General features: G+C 40.6%; 1 protein-coding gene across 1 annotated transcript in view; it reads left to right on the top strand.

The window, feature by feature from the left end:
* The window catches only part of SCUBE1 (signal peptide, CUB domain and EGF like domain containing 1), a 397,419-nt gene that overhangs the window by 40,910 nt on the left and 330,036 nt on the right, over window positions 1-26,473 (top strand). The window contains exon 3 of the mRNA XM_089662778.1: window positions 23,865-23,990. Coding sequence (XP_089518904.1) covers window positions 23,865-23,990 — 126 coding nt within the window. The remainder of the gene's footprint in view (window positions 1-23,864; window positions 23,991-26,473) is intronic.

Raw genomic sequence — 26,473 nt, 5'->3', positions numbered from 1 at the left:
TCGGCTTCAGGTGCCAGTGCTGGCATCTTAGGTAAAGGAAAATGGAAGTGAACCAAGAATATGCTTCGCAGTCATGAGTATTTTTCAATTTCAAACAACCATTCCTGCCTAGTAACTTGGTTTGCATTGGCTAAAGCAGAAATGCTAAAGCCTGAATGTGTCTGAAAAAACATGCAAAAACACAAAGGGGAAAAAAGCACTCAAAAATCAAATCATAAATGGACTGACCAAGATATCTGTACCCCTGTTCAGTTTTTTTTTTGTGCTGCAAACATTACTGCTGTATTACATAAATAAATGGATGACACCACTCTGCAATATTTTATCTTCCTGGGTCACTTGCCTGCTCATTGGACTTTGTAAGCTAGTTTTGGATTTAAAGTGGAAGTAAACAGTATAAAAAATTGGAAGCAAGTGGAGTTAGGTATTAAGGTGTGAAGTATTACATTAAAGTAGAACTATAGGCAAAACGTTTTTTTCTTTCATTTTGGATAGAGTAAGGGAAGGTTATAACACCTACTCGATTTATTTTCACCATCTGTGTCCCATTGCAGAGAATTCCCTTCACTTCCTGTCCCATGACCAAACAGGAAGTGAGAGGAAATCCCTGAAAATTGAGGGAATTCCTTGGGGGTCCCCAGGTCACCAGAACTAGTCCCCATTGGAAGATTCCCCCCTATTACATTTCTAGGGACAACCCGAAATTTGAGTTTTACCTTCACTTTCAGTAATAATAGTAAACTGGACAAATGGAGAAAGTGAATCTCCTTATCGGGGGCAAAGACAGCAATAAAAACTGACATGGGTTCTAATTCCTCTACACTTTATCCAAAACAAAAGGTTTTGCCTTTTTAGTTTTATTATATATTAAAGCAAAACAACAGACCAAAATAACAAGCTAAAAATAAATAGTACATGAAAGATGAAAATTTTTATGTAGCAATTTTTTTACCTTCATTCCAGAGATATCCCAGTATTTTTCTTCTACCACTAGATGTCTTCAGTCTAATGACCTGCATCATTCAACCTAGTTCCTCTGAGCCCAGACTGCCCTTTATCTCTCGCAGCCTGTGACTGGAAAGTGAAAGGAGAAGTAGCACAGCAATAATCTCATCTCTCTGTCCTTTACTCTCTTCTCCTATCTGTATACTTCTTGTCAATAAATTAACTAACTGATTGGCTTCTTTTGCTGCTTTTTCCACTCACGCTCCAAACCTGCTGTATAGGGACTGATACCAGGACACATTCAGATATTTGCATTGCTTGCAATTAAAGAAAACATTTCAAAATATATCAATGAATACAGAGCTGCAACAATTTGTGTCTTTTATATCTGCCTACAGTTCAGGTTTAGGCTTTACAGCCCATGCAAGCTGTGTTTTCAGATCGTTGGGTCCTATTTCCCTATCCAGTCATAGACTGGAATTCGTCCTCTGGATTTTATATATTTGGAGTACACTTTAGCGCCTGCGTTAGAACTGTCACTTCAAAGTTGGAGCTTGTAGCAACCTTGTGTGGAATTCATGTTACGTGGTCGGGTTAACAATCCTAGTTGTATGGTTGCGAGCCTGACTTCTATTGGACATTTATGTGTGTTTGTGTAGATATGTGATACACTGAGGAATTTGGGTTTTCTGTTTCTTGTTGTTACGGGGTTCATGTTCATGGATTTTACAGATCTGGGTAATTTTTTAATGTTTAGGTGTACGGTGGGTAGAGTACATGTACGCTTCATTGGTTACTTTGTGGTTTTTGATGTATTTAAAAAAAATTTCCAGGTAATTTTATATATTTTACTTTTTTCTTGGAAGTGTATCTAAACCCCAAAACAAAAAAATAATATATATCTGCTTACCAGCCTTTAGATGAGGTGGCTGCAGTAGTTATCTTTTTAAAGAATTTTTGTTTTACTCAGTGATTCTGCCAGTAATATGCTTCCTAGAGTGGCCATGCTCACTCACTGAACAAATAAATAAACTGGTGCAGCGATACCCTGAATATAATCATATAAACAATATATAATAAGAATAAACTAAAAATAGCAAAAAAATGTAAGCAATGAATAAATAACACAATGCCTTTATCAGTGAATTGATCCTCTCAGGGATCTACAGTGAGTAGGTAAACATGACCAAGCCTGGTACCGAGACCAGGAACCAGTGACAACAAAACGTCCAAATGGGACCATATACCATATATACTCGAGTATAAGCCGAGTTTTTCAGCACATTTTTTTGTGCTGAAAAACGGCCCCCTCGGCTTATACTTGAGTCAACGTCTGCAGATGTCTAGCAGGGGGACAGAACAGAAGGGAAACTAAGTACAGGGGTGGGCAGGGGGCTGCTGTCTCTTACCTGGCTCCGGTCCCACGACGATCCGGTCCAGGAAGCGCGGCTGCTCCTTCATTCGGTTCGTCCACTGGATGTTCGCGCGGCTGCTCGGCTCCGCCTTCTCACCGGTGATTGGCCGCCAGAACTGTAGCTCAGGAAAGGCACACAGGAGGCCAATCACCGGCGAGGAGGCGGAGCTGAGCGGCCCCGCGAAAATCGAGTGAAGGAGATGCAGGTAAGTGTGCCGTGCTTAGGTGCTGCTGCAACCACATATGCTGGCTGCAGCAGCACCATACTGGAACAGGGGTCAGCAAGTGTCAGTGGGAGGAATAGTGCCCCATCATTGGTGTCACTGATACCAATGATGGGGCATTATTCCTCCCACTGACACCAACGATGGGGCACTTTTCCTCCCCCCCCACTGACACCAATGATGGGGCACTATTCCACCCCCCACTGACACCAATCATGGAGCACTATTCCACCCCCCACTGACACCAATCATGGGATACTATTCCCTCCCCCCACTGACACCAACGATGGGGCACTTTTCCTCCCCCCCACTGACACCAACGATGGGGCACTATTCCTCCCCCTGACACCAATGATGGGGTGCTATTCCTCCCACTGACACCAATGATGGGACACTATTCCTCCCACTGACACCAAAGATGGGGCACTATTCCGCTGACACCAATAATGGGGTGCCTCATTTCCCACCCTCGGCTTATACTCGAGTCAATAGTTTTTCCCAGTTTTTTGTGGTAAAATTAGTTACCTCGGCTTATATTCTGGTCGGCTTATACTCGAGTATATACGGTAAATGTGAAAATAATAATAAAGTGAATCCCTATATGGGGTCAATATACTCATATGAGTAGTGACCACAATTGCTAAATTAAGCCATATACATACAGACAAGTGACACTGAGTGGATCCCTAAATGTGGGATCAGATACCACAATGGTGACCGGTGTCGTGATAACACTCCAAGAAATTGAATCAATAAACAATTGGGTAAAATGAAAGAGTGTGATAAAATAATACAATCCCATCAACAACCCTTAGACATAAATAATCACATAAAACAGCCCAAAAAAAGGAAGGAAAAGTTCAAAGGTGCATGAACACCCAAAGTATTCCAAGAGCTTTAGGTGCAAGTGATGCTGTGTGACTAAATTGCCCCCTCACCTCCTTGAAGTGACCCTATAAGGGCCAAATCGCTTATTGGAACTCAGACCGGGGATCTTCCATGATTAGGTTCCCCCTCCGCAGTTGATACCCGTGCAGACTGGTGATATTCCCCTTCAGTAATAAAGAGAAGCAGCCAGGTCCCCTCCAATAATGATATGGATAATGCAGCCAGCTCACATCACAAATAGGGCAAAGATAGAAAAAAGACCTCCCATAGTGTAAATCAATTTTAATATCTCTTAAAAGTAAATAGCAGCCAAATGCCCACTCACTTTACATCAAATAAAACCAGCAGTAAACCTCATGCTATGGGTGTACTTGCATGGGTTAGTTGGGTGCAGCAAGATTACGTCCGCACCGGAAATACATCACCACGCTCACGTCCTACGCGTTACGTCACATCATGTGACTTCATCAGGGCCTGCATTATCCATATCAATATTGGAGGGGACCTGGCTGCTTCTCTTTATTACTGAAGGGGATATCACCAGTCTGCACGGGTATCAACTGCGCAGGGGGAACCTAATCATGGAAAATCCCCGGTCTGAGTTCCAATAAGCGATTTGCCCTTGTAGGGTCGCTTCAAGGAGATGAGGGGGCAATTTAGTCACAGACGGATTATTTCCAATCAGTGGTTATGCACATCCACAGTATCACTTGCACCTAAAGAATACTTTAGGTGTTCATGCACCTTTTGAACTTTTACTTCCTTTTTTTGGACTGTTTTTTGTGATTATTTATGTCTAAGGGTAGTTGATGCGATTGTATTATTTTATCACACTCTTTCATTTTATCTAATTGTTTATTTATTCAATTTCTTGGAGTGTTATCACTGCACCTATCACCATTGTGGTATCGGATCCCACATTTAGGGATCCACTCAGTGTCACTTGTCTGTATGTATATGGCTTAGTTTAGCCATTGTGGTCACTACTCATATGAGCATATTGATCCCATATAGGGATTCACTTTATTATTATTTTCACATTTATATGGTCCCATTTGGACGTTTTGTTGTCACTGGTTCCTGGTCTCGGTTCCAGGCTTGGTCATGTTTACCTATTCAGTGTAGATCCCTGAGAGGATCAATTCACTGATAAGGCATTGTGTTATTTATTCATTGCTTACATTTTCTTGCTATTTTTAGTTTTTTCTTATTATATATTGTTTATATGATTATATTCCGGGTATCGCTGCACCAGTTTATTTGTTCACTGCAGTTCCACTTGGTATATGGTTAGGTGTTAGCAGCTCCCCCTTATTAGAATTTATTGCTTAAATAGTAGCGCAGGAGGTTCCTATTGTACATGCTCACTCACTGTATTTTATCTATGGAGGAGCAGCGTTATTCTTTCATTTCTTGTCCTATGGTTATAACAAAACACCACTCCTGCCTTCATCTCTATATAATAGGGTGACCTGTTCTGCAGTCCACAGAGAGAACTGAGAGCAATCGACAGGACCAGAGTCAGCAGAGTGCTCAGGAAGTTCTCAGCTCTCAGGATTTCTGGCAGAGTCAACAGGTGTTTGTTTTTGCATTTTTTTTTAACACAAAATGGTATATTTAACAGACCAAACAAAGGGGCAAATGAGAGAAGTTCACCAATCGTATGTTCCTATATTTTAAATCTAATAATCCATAAGATCAACTTGATGCATGGATAATTTTTGGATGTGTTTGGACCCGTCTGTATCTTTTACATGAATCACGTGGGAAAAAATTGATATTACTGGTGTTTGTGATGTATTTGGGTGGGTTAGTACTTTGCAAGCTCTAATCTGAACTCTGTTCTGTAAATTTGTATGTGACATTGATTTTGAAAATGCATTGAATTAAAAAAAAAAAAAAAAGAAACTCGGGCAATTCAATTACTTTTGTTTCCATACTTAAAGTATCAGCCCACCTAAAGGGAATATTTTAGTTTATAGATGGTGAGCTAGTTCAGCTATCGGCTTCTTTATATCTTATCTTGGATATTGCACCACTAAGCTCTTCGTGGCATAATTCCTGACTGTTCCTGTCCACCTGGACATTTTTGATACATTTTTATGGAAAAAGTAGTGAGGTACAAAACATAGTGTAAGAAAACTTTTCGAAATAGCCAAAAGATGGTAGGCAGCATGAATGTAGCTGCCGAGAATATAAAAACATCCAACAGTATAAATAGCATATTAATAAGCAGAACATGTAGCCTATAAGGTAGAGTTGGTATCCATGAGTCAAGTAATTTCCGGCAGCCCGGAAAATAATAAGCAGATCAGAACATACGATTTCAAGAAACAAAATGATCCACAATAATTTAATAAGAAAGAAGAGGGAGAGTATATTCACCCCCTTGTTACAGTCTCTGAATTTCTTATTCCATTTTTTAAACATTTTTTACTTGAGGTGATTGTAGCATTATTCGTGCATTTGTGACAGAAACCATTCAGTACTGTCTGTGATACTTTTTTTATTTGCACTAACAACTTTAATAACTTTTCTCCCTCAGAGATTATCTAACTTTAACTTTCGGTTAAAACTTTGTGTATTAGCACTGCATAGACCTTGAAGGGGGTACTCCTCGAAAGCTTGTCCTGAAAAATTGTATGTTAGTGCAAATAAAAAAAAGTATCACGGACAGTGCTTAATTGTTATATATTTAAATTTTTTTTTTTTTTTAGATTCTGTCATCAGAGTAGTTCAGTGTCGCCATAGTAACACTGTACTACTCTGGAGGTGGGTGATCTGGGATTTTTTTTTTACACTGTTATTGCTTATACAGCTTTCGCTGTCATGAATGGGTTTCCCATTCATAAATAGCTTGTTTTTGATTTGTGATCTGTGATTGGCTACTCTAATCACACGGTACAGGTAGCCATGTGATTGCTGTGGGCCAATCACAGATCACAACAGTAAGCAAGCTGTTAATGAATGGAAAGACATTCATAACAGGTTGTTTACATTGTTATCATGTGATCACTATGACCAATCATAGCAATCACATGATACCCAGATACCAATAACAGTGGTCTGTTGTGACCGGTGGACACAGCAGTCACAGGAGGGGTACACTGCATGCTCCTAAACCACAGCGGGCTCAATTATGTATTTATACTTGGCTGAGCCTGCACATTAGGGTTCCCACCTCATCCCTTTACAACCGAACACATATTAATGACACAGGTTCTTGGGCTGATGAAGGTGGTAATTAAACTCACTTGGTGCTTTATCTTAGTTAAATTAGCCTCAGAACCTGTGTCATTAATATGTGTTCGGGTTTAAAGGGATGAGTTGGCAACTCTACTGCACGGGCTGCCCTGCCACAGTAAATGTACTGTGGCAGGGCTGCAAGTGGTTAAAGGAAGAGTGGGTGCCCCTCATGGAGGGTACAATTGGTGTGAAGATTAGGAACTCGTAATCTCACCAATAGAGTCCATGATAGATATATAAGTCTGTCAGGTGGTTTTAAAGCTTTTTAAAAAAGCACAAAGATTTGGAGGAAAAAATATATATATTTTTTTTTTGCATAGGAGCCTGGAGCCTGCGAGGCATTGCAACCACAATCAGTAGATCATGGGTGCAATGCCAGGCTCCTGCAGACTCCTGAACCGGATATCGTATGTACTCTCCAGCGCCTCAGGATATGCACAACCAAAAGGGAAGCCAAGGGTACCAGGACAGCGACAACCAAAGAAAATGCTTCAGGGGTGCAGCCCTCCTCAGATGGGGAAATCAGCCACTGGATAAAGAGAAAACAGGTGGCGCACACACCTAGTGCATTATCCAAGGTTTATTGTAAGGAGTGAAAGAATAATAAAAACATAAGACGAAGTCTGTATCTAAAAAGCATAGAAAAATGACAATGGCCACAACGGCAGGCAAGGTGTTCTCACTGTCAGTGCGGTCAAATGGCTGACACGTATCGGGGACAAATCCCTTTCCTCAGAGCTGATGACCAGCCTCTGATGCAGATGTGTGATGAATGGAAAGTGGGAGCCTTGCTGGTGATGATGGAGGCATCACCAGCAAGGCTCCCACTTTCCATTCATCACACATCTGCATCAGAGGCTGGTCATCAGCTCTGAGGAAAGGGATTTGTCCCCGATACGTGTCAGCCATTTGACCGCACTGACAGTGAGAACACCTTGCCTGCCGTTGTGGCCATTGTCATTTTTCTATGCTTTTTAGATACAGACTTCGTCTTATGTTTTTATTATTCTTTCACTCCTTACAATAAACCTTGGATAATGCACTAGGTGTGTGCGCCACCTGTTTTCTCTTTATCCTGCAGACTCCTCCTTCAAATGTATGTCGGTACAGATTTTTAGTTAGAGAAGAGGAAGTGTTAATGGATTACGAGTGTGGCGATTTATTACACTTGTATTCCATTGAGAACTACATGAGTTTGCCGTGGTGGAAAATGGGGCTTGTAGTTTGTGCATTCACAGATCAGGGGAGCCAATTTCAAATTTGATAGTGGCTATGGAGGAGAAGAATCCCTATATGTTGTCATAGCCTTTAATTCTTCAACATTTACAAAGCACTAAGTTATAAACTCTTAGAATACAGTAGAGACCTAGGAGTCAGCGGGAGGAACCACAAATGCAAAATACCACAAATTAATGTCATGAACAGGACACATAGAGAAATTATATTCCTTGTGCACTGGTTTTTGGAAATTTGCAGTATAGTGAAGCTCAATGGAGACCGTGTGAATGAGTCCTTAGTCAGACATTGTACTAACATACTCCATTTTCATAGTAGAAAGCTTGCCATACATGCACAGGTTTTCAACCTACGTGCTGAAAAAAAATCTAACCATTCTAAACTGCACAAATAGCCAAATTTCCCACTACTGTATTGTATTCTGACAGCCAGAGCCAGTGGATGTCAAAATATACAAACAGCGGCTGCATCTGACTGGATGCAGCTATTCTGCTTAGAATTTTCTACCTGACTTCTTGATTTTTTTCAGTCTAAATATGTTGGATGACGGGTGCAGACAGAGCCACCTACAAAGCAAATCTCTTGCTGAAAAGGCTGAAATACAATCATTGTATGGCCATATTTGCATTCACTTTTCTGTTTCATAAGTTGTGTAGAGTGACTAAATGTGACTATGCAGTCCAATGTACATTAGAGTTCCCTCAGTTCTGGTCAGACACATCCTCTTTATACGCCCCCCTTTGCTCAGACACATTGGGGTTTATTTACTAAAGCTGGAGAGTCCAAAATCAGACTCCCTTCTGCATAGAAACCAATCAGCTTCCAGGTTTCATTGCCAAAGCTTCATTGAACAAGCTGAGGTTAGAAGCTGATTGGTTTCTATGCAGAAGGGAGTCTGATTTTGGACTCTCCAGCTTTAGTAAATAAACCCCATTCTCTCCATGGACATCCCTGGCAGACACTTCTCCAGAGACGACCCTCTCTGTTCAGATATGCTAACTATAGATGCCCTTCTTTGGTCAGACCCTCGTCCTGTAGAGACACCCCTCTGGTTAGATATACCCACTGTACATACCCTTATCTGGTCAGACACTCTTCCCGTAGAGATATACCCCTATCTAGTCAAATATGCCCTCTGTAGATGCCCTACTCTGGTCAGACACTCCTCCTCTAGAGACACCCCTCTCTGGTCAAATATGCCCTCCTATAGATGCACCTTTCTGGTCAAACACTTCTCTATATACACTCCTCTCTGGTCAAATATGCCCTCTATAGATGCACCTCTCTGGTCAAATATGCCCTCTATAGATGCACCTCTCTGGTCAAATATGCCCTCTATAGATGCACCTCTCTGGTCAAATATGCCCTCTATAGATGCACCTCTCTGGTCAAATATGCCCTCTGTAGATGCACCTCTCTGGTCAAATATGCCCTCTGTAGACGCACCTCTCTGGTCAAATATGCCCTCTATAGGTGCACCTCTCTGGTCAAACACTTCTCCTCTAGATACACCCCTGTCTGTTAGATATAGGCAACCTTTGCTGGTCAGCCACTCCTCCTCTAGAGACATCCATCTGTAGTCAAATATGCTCTCTATAGACCCCCTATTTTGGCCACACACTTCTCCAGATACACCCCTCTCTAGTCAGATATGCTCTCTGTAGACAGCCTCTCTTGTCAGATATGCCCTCCTATAGATACACTTCTCTTCTAGAGACCCCGATCTCTTGTTAGATATGTCCTCTTTTAAACACCCCTCTCTGGTCAGATGCTCTCTGTAGATACGCCTCTCTAATCAAACACTTTTCCTCTGTAGACACCCCTCACCGGTCAGACGCTTCTCCTCTAGACACACCCCTCACCGGTCAGACGCTTCTCCTCTAGACACACCCCTCACCGGTCAGACGCTTCTCTCTCTTCCTCTACTGCAATTCTCGGCAAGGATTCTAGTGATGACAGGTGTGGCCATTACTCATCAATGCCAGCACAGAACAATGGACTGGGATGTCAAGAAGTGTTTTTCCACTAAGAGAACAGATATTTTAAGGCACTTGAAAAGAACATCAATAAACAATCATAACATGGGTGGTACAGGATTCTAATGAGAGAATTTGGTGTAAACATTGGCTGAGCTTTGACAAACACTGATAAGATTATTTGGTCTGAGATGACTATATTAAATGTGCTTTTATATCTAAAAAAAAAGGAAAATAAGACGGCGTAAAGACTAATATTTTTCCTTTTAACACACCATTATAGCCTACAAGAAATGCTTCTGCTAGGACTTCATTGTGAGTTAATAAACAACACAGGTATTTGGAATGCGTGCCAAATCTTTAAATCCCAAATTAAGATCTTGGGTCTTGACCCAGTAATTAGCATTTGCTCAATATCCTGACATTGACCTGAATTAATAACTAAACAAATGGGTTTGTTCTTCTGTGAACTCAAAAGTGCATACCTGCCGGGCGATTAACCATTGCCAGAGTTACTGCATTTCTGCTCTATTGTGTTTGATTTATTTGTGCACCTGAGAGACGTTATTAAAGGGAATGTAAAGGGATTAAGATATTGCCTGGAGATAGACTTTAAAGAAAACACTTTATTAAGAAGTCAGAATATGTTCTCAATGGAAATACATTACGCTCTTCCTTTAAAGGCAAACAACTTTCAGTTTAAATATACTAAATACATTAAAGGTACATCAAAACAAAAGGTGTGCAAGCTTACAGTTGGACTGCAATTGGTATTAAACCCAAAACCAAAAATGTAATATGTTGCAACTTACCAATCAATAGATGTGGGAGCTGCATTACTTTTCTTTATTTAGGCTTTTTGCCTCTGTTTGGAGATCATTACTTATACAGGTTGAAGTAACTTATTTTTTAAAACAATATCATGGCTTTCCAATATAAGTTAATATAGCTTCTTATTTTGAAATTCATAGTTTTGTTTTCTATTGGATCAAAGTTTTTAGGTTCACCACAAGTGGCATTTTTATAGGCGACACCACGAACCGTTCCTTTTTGAGGTTTGGTCATTCTCCAGCTGATGCGGATCAAGGAATATTGTAGAACTGTGCATATTTATTAATTCTTTGAGGCTCCATTCACACTTGTGCGACTTTTCATGTGACTCTAGACACATAATGCCACATGACAAGTCACAGCCTATTGTTTTTAATGGCACCCGTTCAGATTGGTGTCACCTAAAGTCACAGTGACTTTGAAAAGGTGCTGCACTACTTTGATACAATTTTTGATGCAACTTAGTGCCAGAGAGTGTAATGTCTGAACAAAGTTGCATCAAAGCCGCACTTTGGTTTCAAATGTCCAAACATTAAAGCGTATCTGAGGTGCATTTTTTAAAGAAGTGTTAAAATCACTTGACAGTCTCTTCTGTCAGGGACTCTATTGGTGGTATTACGAGTTCCCAATATTCTTCTTCCATCCTATGCTCCCTCACTCACATCTTCAATCTCTCCCTCTCTAACTGTGCCTTCCCCACCCCTCTAAAGCATCCCATACTTAAAAAGCCCTCCCTGGACCCCACCAACCTGAACAACTTAAGAGCCATCTCCCTGCTGCCATTACCTCTAAACTCCTAGAACGCTTAGTCTACAATCGCCTGAGCTCCCACCTCACTGACAACAACCTTCTTGACCCTTTATAGTCTGGCTTTCGCTCACTACACTCCACTGAAACTGCCCTACTAAAACTCACTAATTATCTACTAACCGCTAAAACCAATGGTCACTACTCCGTACTCTTACTACTTGACCTCTCTGCGGCTTTTGATACGGTTGACCATCCCCTCCTCCTCAAAAAACTCCACTCTCTTGGCCTCCGAGACTCTGCTTTCTCCTGGTTCGTCTCCTACCTATCGCAGTGCTCCTTCAGCGTTGCCTATAATGCTGCCTCCTCCTCTTCACTCCCTCTTTCTGTAGGGGTCCCTCAAGGTTCTGTCCTTGGACCCCTTCTCTTCTCCATCTACAACTCCTCCCTTGGTCACTTGATAAACTCCCATGGCTTTAAGTACCATCTCTATGCTGATGACACACAAATCTATCTTTCTACCCCTCACCTCACCCCTTCAGTCTCCTCTTGCATTACTAACCTACTAAGCGACATATCGGCATGGATGTCACTCCACCTTCTCAAACTCAATCTTTCCAAAACTGAGCTCTTAGTATTCCCTCCAGCCCGTGCCCCCTCCCCTGACTTCTTCATCAAGATCAATAACACAATTAATTATCAGTCCCTCACCTCATGACAGGGTACTAGGTGTAATCCTAGACTCCCATCTGTCCTTTCAGTCCCAAATCCAATCTCTGTCCAAATCTTGTAGACTTCATCTCCGCAACATCTCCAAGAGACGGCTGTTCTTAACCTCTGAAACTACTAAGCAACTTATTCACTCCCTTGTTATATCTCGCCTTGACTATTATAATTCTCTCCTCATTGGCCTACCGAATCGCAGGCTATCCCCTCTTCAGTCTATCATGAATGCTGCTGCCAGACTCCTCCACCTTACTAACTGTTCTGTATCTGCCATCCCTCTCTGCCAATCCCTCCACTGGCTTCCAATTGCCCAACGGATAAAATTCAAAACATTAACAATAACATATAAAGCCATTTATAACTCTGCCCCGAATTACATCACCGATCTTGTCTCTAAATATCACCCAAACCGTACTCTCCGCTCTTCGCAAGACTTCCTGCTCTCTAGCTCCCTTGTTTCCTCCTCCCATGCTCGTCTCCAGAGCTACCCCATCCTCTGGAACTCTGTACCCCAAGTTATTAGACCATCGCCTACTCTGCTCACTTTTAGGCGATCTCTGAAAACCTATCTCTTCAGGGAAGCCTATCCTGCCCTCAGATAATAATGGAATCTTCTACTCTTCCAACCAGTCCATCCCCCACAGTTACTACCTTTTGTACCACTAGCCCCTCCCTCCTAGATTGTAAGCTCCAAGGAGCAGGGCCCTCAAATCCCTCTTGTATTGAACTGTATTGTTGCTGTATTGTCTCCCGTTGTATTGTAAAGCGCTGAGCAAACTGTTGGCGCTGTATAAATCCTGTATAATTATAATAATAATTCACACCCACTGTACCCTCCATGAGGGGCGCCCACTCTATCTTTAAATTTCACTTGCTTTATATCAGAGAGAGCCAATAAGTCTGTTCTTTTTTTTTTTTTAACAGATCAAGCTCCCGTGCAAATGTAGCAGTTAGGGGCTTGGGAAAAACAATTTACCATTGACAGCGGTGCTTACAATGATTAGCTTTTATTTATTCACATGAAACCTTTATCCCAAAAGTAAAATACACTGTTGTTATAACCTCAATGTGAGCTGGAGTTTGGCTTTAATTTGTTAGTGTAACTGCTAGTACATCAAACACCACCCCAGACTGACAATTCTGCTGTCCAAAGGTGCCCTCTGTGCTCCTTTATCCAGAGTGTGGGTGCTCTAATAAAGGAGATGTATTACTGGGCAGATCTCCAGGTGAAAACAGGGAAAAAAGCCTAAAAAAAAAGAAAATTAATACAGACTCTGTATCTAATGATTGGTAAGCTGCAATATATTACACTTCTGGTTTTGGGTTTATTACCACTTTAAAAGTAAACCATACAATTCATCTTGCTATCCCATCTAACAGTACCTGTGCATGTGTGCTATACTGTGCTGTATTGTGTGTTATCTCTTTGTTGCTTCCTTTCTCTTATCACAGTTGTGTGTAACAATCCACATATTTTCACTTTCCCTTTCTTTATCCCTCCTTTCCCCTATAAAAAATTGTTTTTTTTTCTTTTGGTTCACCCCAAATCTGGGATTTGGAGGATAAAGGTATTGTATCCCATTAGGTGGTTGTAACATAATTTACCTTCAAAAGTGTAATTACCAATCTGAGTTATATAAGCTGTTTGGAGCTTATATAGTTCACTTTATTCACCCCACATTTTTAAAAAATCTTTGCTAGTAAAAATCCTATTTCAATATAATTCTACTTTAGATGTGACCTGAAATGGATGAAAGCATCAGGAAAAATACATTTTTAGAGAACCTGTGCTTTGCTTCTGCAGGGCATGGCCAGGTAATTTTTTTTTTTTTTTTTCCATGTGTCAGGTTTCTGGCTGCACTGTACATGAAAACTCCAGGCAGTAGGCTGTAGTAACATGTCCAGTTGGTATGCCCAATACAAATAACTGGAGATGCAAAGAAGGCTTACAGGGAAGAAACAGAATGAACAACATCAGTGACTTTGTCATCCAGATAGAACCTGCCTGGAAACAAACAAAAAAAATAAACAAAAAAAAGTGTTATATTTGCATGCTCCATTCAATGGCTTTGCACAGAGCAGCCCTGATATTCTTCTTTTTCAGTCCCCCTTCAGTGGTCCTGGCTCCCCGCCCCCCGCCGAATGTCTCTAAAGGTAATATGGAGACACTTGTGCATGCTCCCTCACGAGGAATGCTCTTGTGCTGCTCAGCCCGGCCCCCACTCTGTCCTCATTGGCTGTGATTGACAGCATAGGAGCCAATGACTCCTGTTGCTGTGTTAGCCAATGTGGAGAGAGAGGCCTGGAGAGCCATAGCTCTCAGGCACATCACTGGATTGAGAATGGGGCTCAGGTGTGTATAAGGGGGGCTGAGGGGGGAGTTGCACCAAGAAGGTTTTTTTTTTTTTACCTTAATGCATAAAGTGCATTAAGGTAAAAAGTCTTCTGCCTTTAGAACCACTTTAAAGAGACACTGTTTTTATAAGGTAAGCCCTAGTGAAAATTTTATAAAAATAAAGCCTGAAAAAGTAGCTTTGCTCCCTGTTAATCATTTTAAATTTCTAATTCGCTTCTTTGTCCGTAATCTGTGATCTGCAAAATTCTTTGAATTACCTGTTTGAGAAGTTTTCCAGGCATGCTTACTACAGGCCTCCTACTGATTTACAATATATCAATGCTAAAGTTAGTGGAGCCACTTGTTTATATCTATCAATCCAACCTGCCTTTGAAGGTAATGCAGGAAATAGAGAGTGGAAGTTGTACTATATGTATGTGGACACCCCTTAAAATGATTGGGTTCAGGTGTTTCCAGTGAAGGGTACTGTTTATGCTACTGCATACAAAGATATTTTAGGTACTTTTGCGCTTCCGATCTTGTGGCAACAGTTTGGGGAAGGTCATTTTCTGTTCCTGCATGACTGTCCAGGTGCGCAAAGCCACAGTCAGTGTTGACTGGGAAATCCATCCCGTTGAAGTATTGTGTTCTCCTGGGAGTGCGGGAAGCCATTCTTGCCGGGAAAACACAATGATCACTGCTAGTGGCTATAGCCGCAGGCAATAGTCTCATGCTGGAGATCAGACATTCTGGTTGTACCAAAGTTGATCGATTGATATCCTTGAGTACAATTGGCCTGCCCATACATGGATGGAATCTCAGTTGCTCCCTGCTGAACCAGCCAAGATTTAAACCATCAATGGCCAGTGTGAGGGTCAGGTGTGTACAAACTTTTGACCATTTAGTGTACTTGGTGCACAGACCTTAGAAATCAAACACTGCGCCTAAAGTGGGTGTCCTGTAGTTGTGTTTAAGAAAAAAAAATTTGTAAAGCTTATCAGCTTAGCAATCTTGTTAAAAAGAAAAAAAGTAGAATTAGGCTTTAAAAAAAACTTGCTATGATTTATTGGGGAAAAATGTTGATTTTGTGGTTCAGTAGGTGCGCATTCCAGAGTCTGCTTTCCTTTCGGAGCTTAGCGGAGAGTAAAAAGTGAAATAATTGGTTGTGGCGGCACCAAAAACCTCTCCATAGGAAGTACTCGTCTTTGTTTAAAGGACAGCGCCGCGAACAAATCATCCTGAGGGTCCGTGCCCACAAAAACCTCTGCCTTTTGTGTTGAGTAGTTGATCCTCATTTTGCTACAAATTCCAATGCTTTCAGATACTTAAAAATCTATTATTTGGCAGAGCCCGGGCGTATTGTGTAACCATAATTGCACAACGTTGTTTTCTCTTCTCATAAATAGCACAGCGACCGTTCAGGTCAATGTGGAGTTTCAAACTCTTGGTAAGTCAGGATATAAATCAGGTTGGGTGGGGGACCCACATGGGGAACTGATTCACCAGACAGTGTGGAGATTGTGGTTGTAATTGTGGTCTCGCCGTTTCCTAATGGGCAGGCCAGCCACACTTAATTGGAACCGCCAAGATCGGCTGGGCTGCCAGTTTAATACCAAACACTATTTTTGTGTTGGAAACTGTAATGTCCATTATGTGCTGCTCCTTTGTTGCAGAAATTCTAAAAAACATATTAAACCGTAACTTCAGCCATCCACAAATAAATTGCTATTTGTTTTTAATGTTCTGCTGGAATAATTGCAGCTCTGTTTTAAAGCTGGACTCCAGGCAAATGGCTAAATACCCAGATGAATACATATGAGAGTTGTTTTACGTTTTCAAAAGATATGTGTATCTGTCCATCCAGTTCTGAGATTTACACAGCTGTGCCACACAGCACAGCCCTGTCTGAGAAGGCAGGTGACCTTATTGTTCTCTACTACAGTTCAGTAACACTTATCGGTCTTGTCCTTCCCACAGCCTGTGATTGGACAGTCTAAGTAATACATATAAGGATGTATTTATAAATATAGAGCTGCATTTATTTTTATCTTTAATATCTGTCCAGCTATAAAGAAACCCAATCTTGTGCAGCCATTAGGTTCCCTCCTCCCCTTCCATCAAGAGAGCCTCACTCCCAGTACTTGTTGGGCAGCATTGGCTGATCATGAGGAGCAGGGTCTTCTGGGCCTTTTGGCTAGGTGGACCTGGCTGTATCTTACCCCTCCCAGGAGTCTTGCACCCCAGGGGTTCAGGACGGGATCCTTCCTCTTTGAAAGGGGACAATTTGACACAACCTTGTGAACTTTTTTTATGTGTGTGTTATCGCAAGCACTTTATTGGTTCACTTTGGTGTTCTCATGAATTGTTTTCATGGAGTTGCGTAATTCACTGCTCATGGAGACTTGAAATTTGTATATTTTCCTTTACAATTTTAAACCACAGTACCATATGTACTGTATATAATGGTCTAGCAAGCAATCTACAGCAAGTGGTTGTAGCAAGATCATGGCTGCAGTTGCAGTCATAATCCTGGCACCATTTTTTGAAGCTGATGATCGGCTTTCTTTTAAACGTGATCTAGGTGGCTTTAGAGCACTTGGAAGGGACCCCCCCATGCCTCTCCTGTGCAGTGGTTGTACAAATATTATGCAGCATGAAAAAGTGCAACAGCCATCATTTTTTTTTCTCCAGGGCCTCTGCTTTCTGAAAATACCGAAAATACTGAAAATACAGTGTTTGGGGGTTCTAAGTACAACCCAAATTCCAAAAAAGTATGGACACTGTGTAAAATCTACATAAAAGTAGAATGCATTGCAAATCTCATAAACTCATATTTATTAGCGATAGAAAACATAACAAATGCCTAAACTGAGAAAATGTACCATTTTTAAGAAAAAAGTTAAGGTAATTTTGAAGCTGATGGCAGCAACGTTTCAAAATTCATCCATCCATTCAATTGAGGTGGGTACTTGATTCCCCCCCCCCCCCACAAGCAAAGACATTGTAACCTGACAGCAACTTGCACTGCTGTCAGAATACACTGATCAGTGGCTGCAGTCGCTGATCGTCAAAAGTTTCACAACATTTGTAATGTACAGCGCTGAGCGAACTATTGGCGCTTTATAAATACTCTATAATAATAATAATAACATGTCCGTTTGACAGATTGAGCTGAAGATAGAAGTCTGATGTTAGGCACCCCCTCTAATGGATGCAGACACTGCAGCTTTCCTCATTAAAACACAACGCGCATCGGCTGGTTAATAATGAACTTTATTCCATTCAGAATGAGTTTCCAATCAGTCTGGAAAAGAAAACCGCTATATGTTATTTCTGTGGCTGGGGGAATGCTAGTAACACTGCTTCTGTAACAGTACAGGACTAGCCCCGAAGACTTTAGCGATCAATGGCTCTTTAAAACAGGTCCAAATTTAAAAACCACGATGCATCACAGCTACTCTCAGATAAACCAAATTTAGTATCAAGAAATGTTGCCAAACCGTGCTATGATACAGTGTTTGGTCTTTGTGCGAGCGTTTTTTTTTTTTAATGGCTTTAACAGAGAGTCACCATAAGCAACTACACCAGCAACTGCAAATTCTTTATTTTTCCTTTACATCTCTTCAGATTATTTATTTTTGGGAAAACAGGTTAACACAAATTGTTTTTTGGATAAGTTTTATGAGTAGCTGTACAGTGCCAGGGATGGTTGGCACAGGACGAGGAATTTCGAGTTCATTCACAGTGTTAGAAAAACAAACTTCTGAACTAGCACAGAATGTGAATGCCTTTATAGATATTGCTGTCGTTTACTGCAAGTTCTCATTTTAGATGATAAATAAATGAGAAAAAATATATTGCATTAATAACTTTTCCATAATTCAAAAACAATCAGAGGGTTCATCCTTATCATAGGAATATTTTTTGACCCTTCAGAGCCTATCCTGACTCACAATCGGCATTCCATTTCAATCCCAAAGTTCTTCAGTAGGGCTGAGGTCAAGGCTCTGTGCAGACCACTCTGATTTCTCCATACCAAATTCATCAGACATGTCTTTATGGAAAGGTCCTCCTGGAACAGAAGAGAACCTTCCCCAAACTGTTAACACCAGATTTTAAGCACACAATAATTTCTTGCATATGTTGCAGTTTTAACAATACCTGTCAATTGTAACACCTAACCACAATAAATTTGAGGGGTGATCAATGCCATTGATACCATACTGTATGTCCCATTACTTGACCATCGCACCTATTATACCATTAAAAGTATGTGGACACTCAATCCACACCCTGTTTTTGTTGAGAAAAAAACAATCCCCTGTGGTTGATCAATTGCAGATATTTTAAAAAACTGTGTTGCAGAATCCTACCCTTTCCTGCTCTGAAGAAAAAGATGTTTGTTCTATGTCTTTTGGATAGTATTTCTTAATGGGAGTGACTTGTTCATTAGTTATCAGCTGATGCACTTGCTGTGTTCTAGTGAAGAGAGTGGCAAGGTCTACATTCATTGATTCATTTTGATTGATTAACCCTTTAGGAACATCTTACCAAAATTTAAATTTTTGTTGCAGAGGATGCCAAAAATCTGGCTGGTATTCTAGTGCAGACTTTTGAGAAAATCAGCCAATCGCACAAGCAGGAAGTCACATTTCTGGGAGTGTTCCTTACAAGCCACAAGGTTACCATATTGCTTTGGAAATTACAGTTCTGCAGATTGAAAAGGAAAGATAATTTTGAATAATAGTAACTTACAATATGGCTTGTGTAGCAATTGTGTGTGTGTATGTATGTGTGTGTGTGTACATATATATATATGTGTGTGTGTGTGTGTGTGTGTGTGTGTGTGTGTATATGTATGTATGTGTGTGTGTATGTATGTATGTGTGTATATATATATATATATATATATATATATATATATATATATATATATACATAAATAATTTTTTTTTTATTTGCAGTATTTATCCTAAAAGTGGATTATTTAATGTTCCAGCATGGAATAACTTTTTAGACAATTGTGCTTAACAAAACTTGTGGTAACAATTTGGGTAAAGCATCTTTCTGTTCCAGCATGACTGCGTCCCTGTGTATGAAGCCAGCTTCATAAAGACATGGTTTGACCCATTTGGTCTGCACAAAGCCCTAACCGCAACCGAATGAACGTCTTCAGTCTGAATTGGAACACCAGTTTCGAGCCAGGTCTTCTCATCCAACATCAGTACCTGACCTCACAATCATTCTTGTGGCTGAAGGGTTACACATTTCTACGGGCACACTCCAAAGTCTTGTAAAAAGCCTTCCCAGAAGAGTGGAGGCTATTATATTCATAAAATGGGAGACAACTCCAAGTTAATGACCATAGTTTTGTAATGGAAGGTCCAACAAGCTCCTATAGGTGTAATTATCAGATATCCACAAACTTGCCCCTGGAGTGTATAACCATTATGCTGCTTGTATACACAATTTCATGCCCTTGTCTCTACGTATTCTTTAATGTAATGAGCTCCAGGTTTTTTCTCAGTTCTGGTCATATAACAAGACGCCTTGACCTTGGGTCACATGATCTGTGCTGTAGAGGATGATTATCCTGTCTATTTCTTGTTACTTGTCCATGCCAGCAAGCCCAAGCAAGTTTAAGAAAAAAAAAAAAGCCAATATCTTGTTCATTGCCGCCAAATGTGCCATAGCCAAGGCCTGGAAGAAACCTTCTGTTTCATTTACTGCTGTGAAGAGCAGTTTGAATACCCTGATGGGTAATGAAAAAATGACCAGTATCTTACATGATACCCACACTATGTTTGTTTTTTAAAGTGTGGGCCCCATGGTGGTTGTATGCTGTCCCCACCCTGAACTCGACTAGCCTGGGCAACCTATAATTTACTTTGTTTACACCTAGGCCTGCAGGAACCCAATCTACCCCATGTCCCTTCCCTTAGCCTCTCCCCCCCCTTTTTTTTGTTGTTGTTGTTGGTTGGTTTGTTTATCTTTATTTTTTTTATCTCCCCTTTATTCCCTCCCTGACAATCAATTTAATGTTTTGCCCTTTTCTATTGCTCTGTGGTATGCCCCTTAGTCCTCAGACCCAGGCAATTTATGTTGACCTACAGCTTCTACCATGAGGTCATTCAGTTGACATTTTGCATTACAAATTGATTGCACAAGATGTTACTTATGTTTTGATATGATATTGTTTTCTTGTTGTGATCCCCTTGGATGGGTTTGCAGCTGCTCTGTCATTTTCACGTGCATCTGAAAAAATTATTGCTACATAGTTAATCTGGTTGAAAAAAAACACTAGTGCATTCAGTTCAATCAAAAAAAAGAACACACACCACACACACACACAAATAGAAAACCTTCATATACCTACCTCCCATACCCACGTTGATCCAGAGGAAGTACCTATCCTGTATCAGAAAGAAGCCAATCTGAGACCTGATGAGCAAAACATTATCAAAAATCACAGTACAAAAAGAGAAGTGCATTCCTTAGGAAAACATTTGGTGGATTTTGGCAAAGTGTTCTTTATCTTGGTGAACTTTTTATTATTTAGCTTTGCAAAACTTTAGCATTGGAAACATATAAGGTTAAAATTGATTGGCCTGCTTTTTTGCAACAAGGACTGCCCCTTTTTCAAGCACTTCACTGTGTAAGGCCCAGAGTGGTGGAATTGCACATAGTTACAGTGTACCATCTCCTCTATCAGTACCATGGACAGGGGCATTACATAGTAAGATGATTTCTGACTTGCATTATCCTCCTGCATTCGATGAAAACTCGCAAACGACTCAAGTTTGTGAGTTGCGGGATTCAGGAATGGATCAATAAGCTGTCCTTAGGCTCATTGCTACGATTAGTGGGTCTTGTAGTAGTAAGATCCCTTATTTATAAAAGGCAAGCACCTCAAGAAAAACAGTTTAGCATACTGATTCTGTATAATGGTATTCTGATTTGAAATGGTACAGATGCTCAATACTTGGAACTCCTCTCCCCTATAAAAATCAAACTTAATTTGTTTGCACAGATATAAACAGCAGCTGCTTGTGCTTTTCAGACACCTTCAAATTAAACGTGAGCACTATATGCATAGAAAAACTTCCCTGGGATTTTAAAGGTACTATATAAAGATTCTACTATCACTCAAATAAAATTTGAATGTTCTATTAGAAACATTAAAATTGCACACACAAAATGAAATGCTGGCCCAGTGGCCCAAGGTTAAGCACAGGGACCTCAAGGGACTTTGAAGAACTTTGTAGATCTCCCTATCAGAATTCCTGATAGGTCTTGTCCACCTGGGAGTTTTGTATGATCCTTTTCACTTTTGTATGTGAACTCTCCTCCTATAATAATCTCCCTAATGTGACATGCCTACTTAAGGGGTCCTGCAAGGCTCCGAAACTCTGCTTTTGTAATATTTATGTGATTGCTGAATAAAGTTGTGGACCCGTTCTGGAGATCTTGGTGTGCTGGTGACATACTTTCTGCTTTGAATGTCTGTCGTTACCAGCTGATGGTTGGTAGCACCCACTGACATCCACAGCCATTTCTCAGGAACGTGTGTGTTGGGAATACTGTGTTTTGAATTGGTGGCAGTAAAACCCGCCAAATGCGACATGCTGTTTAAATTTTGCTGTGGCATCTTTACAGCCAATGTGAGTGAACTCTTTAAGGATGTTTAATGAATGACAGACATTCTCCAGAAAACAGAAGTGTGTTGTGTATGTGTGTTTTTTTTTTTTTTAAAAGGAAAACAGGAATAAGATTCTCACCTTGTATATGATTAATTAAAGTGCACTCCGTTGTCTCTCCTTTCACTGAGATCCCCATGCCTACCTTTACCCAAACTCAACGCTCCTTATGAAAACCTCCACTGAGCAGTTAAGTTATTAGCACTGACCTTGGCACACACGTGCAATATCTACATGCAAGTAGTGCCCTCTAACATAGGCACTTTTGCATTGTGAGGGCACAAGTAAGGGGGTAATAAAAATGGCAGCCTCTTTAATGGCCTGTCTCTATGGTCTTTTGTTTGCTTCAGAATTGCTTTTCTCCCTGTTCTATGGGAGTACAAAAGTAGCTCAAGCAGTTCAACTGCAGGTTAAATGCAGGTCAACTGCATATGCAGTGAATTCAAAATGATCACAGAAGCAAATTAAACTGATGTCAAAACATTGCAATATTTACCCACCGAAGCCCATTTGTCACAGGCTCTTAGGTTGCTTTTGCAAGGCATTGATGTAAGTACCTGGAAGAAATATATAATTTGAAGGCTCACAATGACAACTGCCCAGGGATGGACACAGCTGAATAGTCTTTAGGAGACAATCTGTCCAGTCTTGGGGATGTCAGACAGTGTTATGAATGTATCAGCCAATTAAATCTGAACCCTAGACAGATATAAAAGATGCAAATTAATGTAGGTCTGTAATCACTATTGTATTATTAAATGTGTATTTTTTTTCTAATACAAGCAGTCCCTCAATTTGACCTGGTATCAGCCTCTTGCAGTCCCTGTACATCAGAGCTCAGCCAGGTGGGAAAGGGGATGTGGTACAAGTAGTCAATCAGTTGATGTACTGATAGGAGACAGCACAGTGAGTTCAATAAAAAAACAAAGCAGCACTCCATAAGTCACACCATTGGATTTATTCAGTGTAGTTGGCTTTCGACACAGTCCTCGCCCTAGGCCCCTCCCTGCTGATGGTTTTACCCCTCTTAAACTTATTTATAAAGGTCCTCTACGAATAAGGGGGGGGGGGGGGCAGGGATTGTTTCGGAAGCCAGCTACCTTAAATAAAGCCAATGGTGTGACTTTTATTGTATGCAGCATATTTATTATTTTGCTAAAATTCTGCATGGAATCCACTCTGAGGCCAGCATTAGTGCAGTGGAGGACCAGAGAAGCATATACAGGACTTGGAGCGGTGTGGTTTTCCTTTTGAATTTTTACAGAGATGAGCTCATCTCTCACTGAAGTTTCCAGTCAAAGTCTGGGTTGGTTCCAAGATGACCTGGGCTCAGAGGAAGTAGGTTGAACGATGCTGGCATTTAGACTGAGGAAATCTAGTGGCAGGAAACGTACTGCAGGGCAAACCTCTGGATTGAAGGTTCATATTGCCGCAAATGTTGGTTTTGCCATTTTATCTTATTTTATTTGAGCTATTAATTTTTATCTTGTTATTTTTGGCAAGAGTTTTGCAATAAATACTTTTTGTCATCCCTAAGTTTGTGATCTGTTATGAATATCAACAGGGCCTTATTGATATGTTCTCTGTTCTTCAATACAGATATCGATGAATGTGACAATGACTACAATGGAGGATGTGTTCATGAATGTATTAATATACCTGGGAATTATAGGTGCACATGTTATGATGGATTTATGCTGGCGCATGATGGACACAATTGCTTGGGTGAGTACAATTACCTTTTATGTTTATCAGCTGCAGAATTTGACTGTGTTTTAAAGTATTTATAGGCTATAGTAACATAAAAAACAGTAATCGGAAAGTGAATATTTAAATGGTTGCTATGAATAGCATGGGTGGCTTTTCTTTCATTCTGAGTTCTGATTCATGATTTGTTTTTTGTTTTTTTCTTGTAACATACAGTTAGTATTTTAATTCTTTTCATTATTAAAAAAGATCATCTGGAAAGAATTAAACATTTTCACTTAAAGCAAACCTGCAACCAAACTTTTTTTTTTTTACTTTGGAGAAGGTATAGAAGCACTGTCAGTCCACCAGGACAGGAGGTGAGGGAAAGTCTCTTCAATGGGACACAGACCGCACAATGCACAAATCTGAAGGAGCCCTGAATTGTATTGATGGAAGATGCTGATTGGAAATGAAAAAGCTAAAGCTACATATCACTGAAGTGACAACCCTCACAAATGTGGCTCTTTTATAAAGCAATAGAAAACACTACCTTTAAGAACTTAGATTACCATAGTGGTTCTTCCTGATACTGTTCCTAATGCCCGGATTCAGCCTGCTTACAGTTCTGCGTAGGAGGCTGAAAGAGCAGGGCCAGGTCCTGCACAAAAGGTTTTCAGATTTTTTTAAATCAGTATCTGAATAAAGTATAACTAAATACCAAACTTTCTTTTTTTTTTTTTTTCATTTTTGATAGAGCAGAGGGGGATTAAAACTCTTGTCTGTTTTTATTGCAGTCTTTACCTCCATTAGGGAGATTCACTCTCTCTATTTGTCCCGTTTACCATCATCATTGAAAGTGAAAATAATAGTATTTGCCCGTAAGATCAATGGAGGTTTATCCATTCCAGACCTTCACGCCTACTATCTGGCAGCTAATATCTCCCCTCTATCCCACCTCCATGCATCCCAAAATATAATTCTGTGGGCCACAATAGATCTGATAGATTCTCATCCGATGCCACTTTCATCTCTACCGTGGCTCCACCCTACGCATCGTCCTACGCCACCAGTTCGATGTTAACACACAGACTCCAACTATGGGATGCCATTAAGTATTCGGCAGGTCTCATTTCATCACATCTTCCTTTAATGTGTCTTTTCTATAATCCGTTATTTCCCCCGGGTCTTGACAACCCAGGGCAATTCACGTGGTGGGCGGCCCATGGTTTCAATGAGGTTCACTCTTTACTCTCCCCTACTTGGATTCTCACCTTTGATGCACAACCACTACTACATGCGCAACCCATGCCCCTGTAAAAACCAGACCTCATTTTCCGGGCCTGATATCACTGACCTATTCTTCTATTATCTCCTACAGAAAGCCCCCGTTACGACCCTATCACTAACATTGGCAAACTAAATTAGGGGGCCAACTTGACCAGCAGGATTAGCAGATCATGACCCAAACGTTATCCAAATGCTCAAAAAAATGTCCTTATTTTAGAAAATGCCTATAAAATCCTCTATAGGTGGTACTATACACCAGCTCGACTGACCCATTTCATCCCATCTTATTCACCAAATTTTTTTCGGGGTTGCCAACAGATTGGCACCATGGCCCACATTCGGTGGTCCTGTCCCAAGTTATGCAGACTCTGGGTCAGGGTCTATGCTCTCCTTCGCATTATGTTTCACGCAAATATTAAACACAACCCCTATGAGGCGCTATTTTTTAAACCAATAGGAGATCTTCTCCACCCGAGCAACAATTGGCATCACATTTATTCACAGCTGCCAAATTGACAATTGCAAAAGCATGGAAGATCCCCTCCTCAGTTTCGAAGCAGTCCAAAATCGGATGAACTTTTTAATGGTTAATGAGAAGTTAACAGCTATACTGCTAGACACATATCATAAGTTCCTCCGGCTTTGGCAACCTTGGATTAATATAGCCCAGCCATCTAGATTTGACATTTAATTACACATTGTAATTGCATTTCTTGTTTGCTTCTGTAACTCAGTGCATTTATTTTGCATTATGTTAACTAGAGGAACTGTTTGTTTATTTCCTTTTTACTGTTATTTCTACCCTTCGATTTATCTGATGACTTGATACTATAAATAAACTCCATTGTAAAAGAAAGTGAAAATAAAAGAAAATCCCAAATTTGGGTTGTTCCCAGAAAAGTAATAGAGGGGAAATCTTCCAATGAGGACACTAGTTCTAGTGACCTGGGGTCCCCAAGGAATTCCCTTAATTTGCAGGGATTTTCTCTCACTTCCTGTTTGGCTATGGGACAGGAGGTTAAGAAAATCTCCGCAACGGGACACAGATGGCAAAAAAAAAATCTGACCGGGGCTAGAACCCGCCCTTGCTCTATCCAAAATGGGGGAAAAAAAAGGTTTGCCTATAGTTGTACTTTAAAGTACTTGAGATATTTTATCTCCTCTCCCCTCCTGTAACTTAAAGGGGGAGAAGGTCTGCTTTAAACAGGTAAACTGTTTGGATTTACATCATT

The sequence above is a fragment of the Staurois parvus genome, unplaced genomic scaffold, assembly GCF_062004578.1.
Source record: "Staurois parvus isolate SC_StPar_1 unplaced genomic scaffold, SC_StPar_1.0 ptg001539l, whole genome shotgun sequence".
Taxonomy (NCBI): Eukaryota; Metazoa; Chordata; class Amphibia; order Anura; family Ranidae; genus Staurois; species Staurois parvus.
This window is presented reverse-complemented; position numbering and strand designations above follow the sequence as displayed.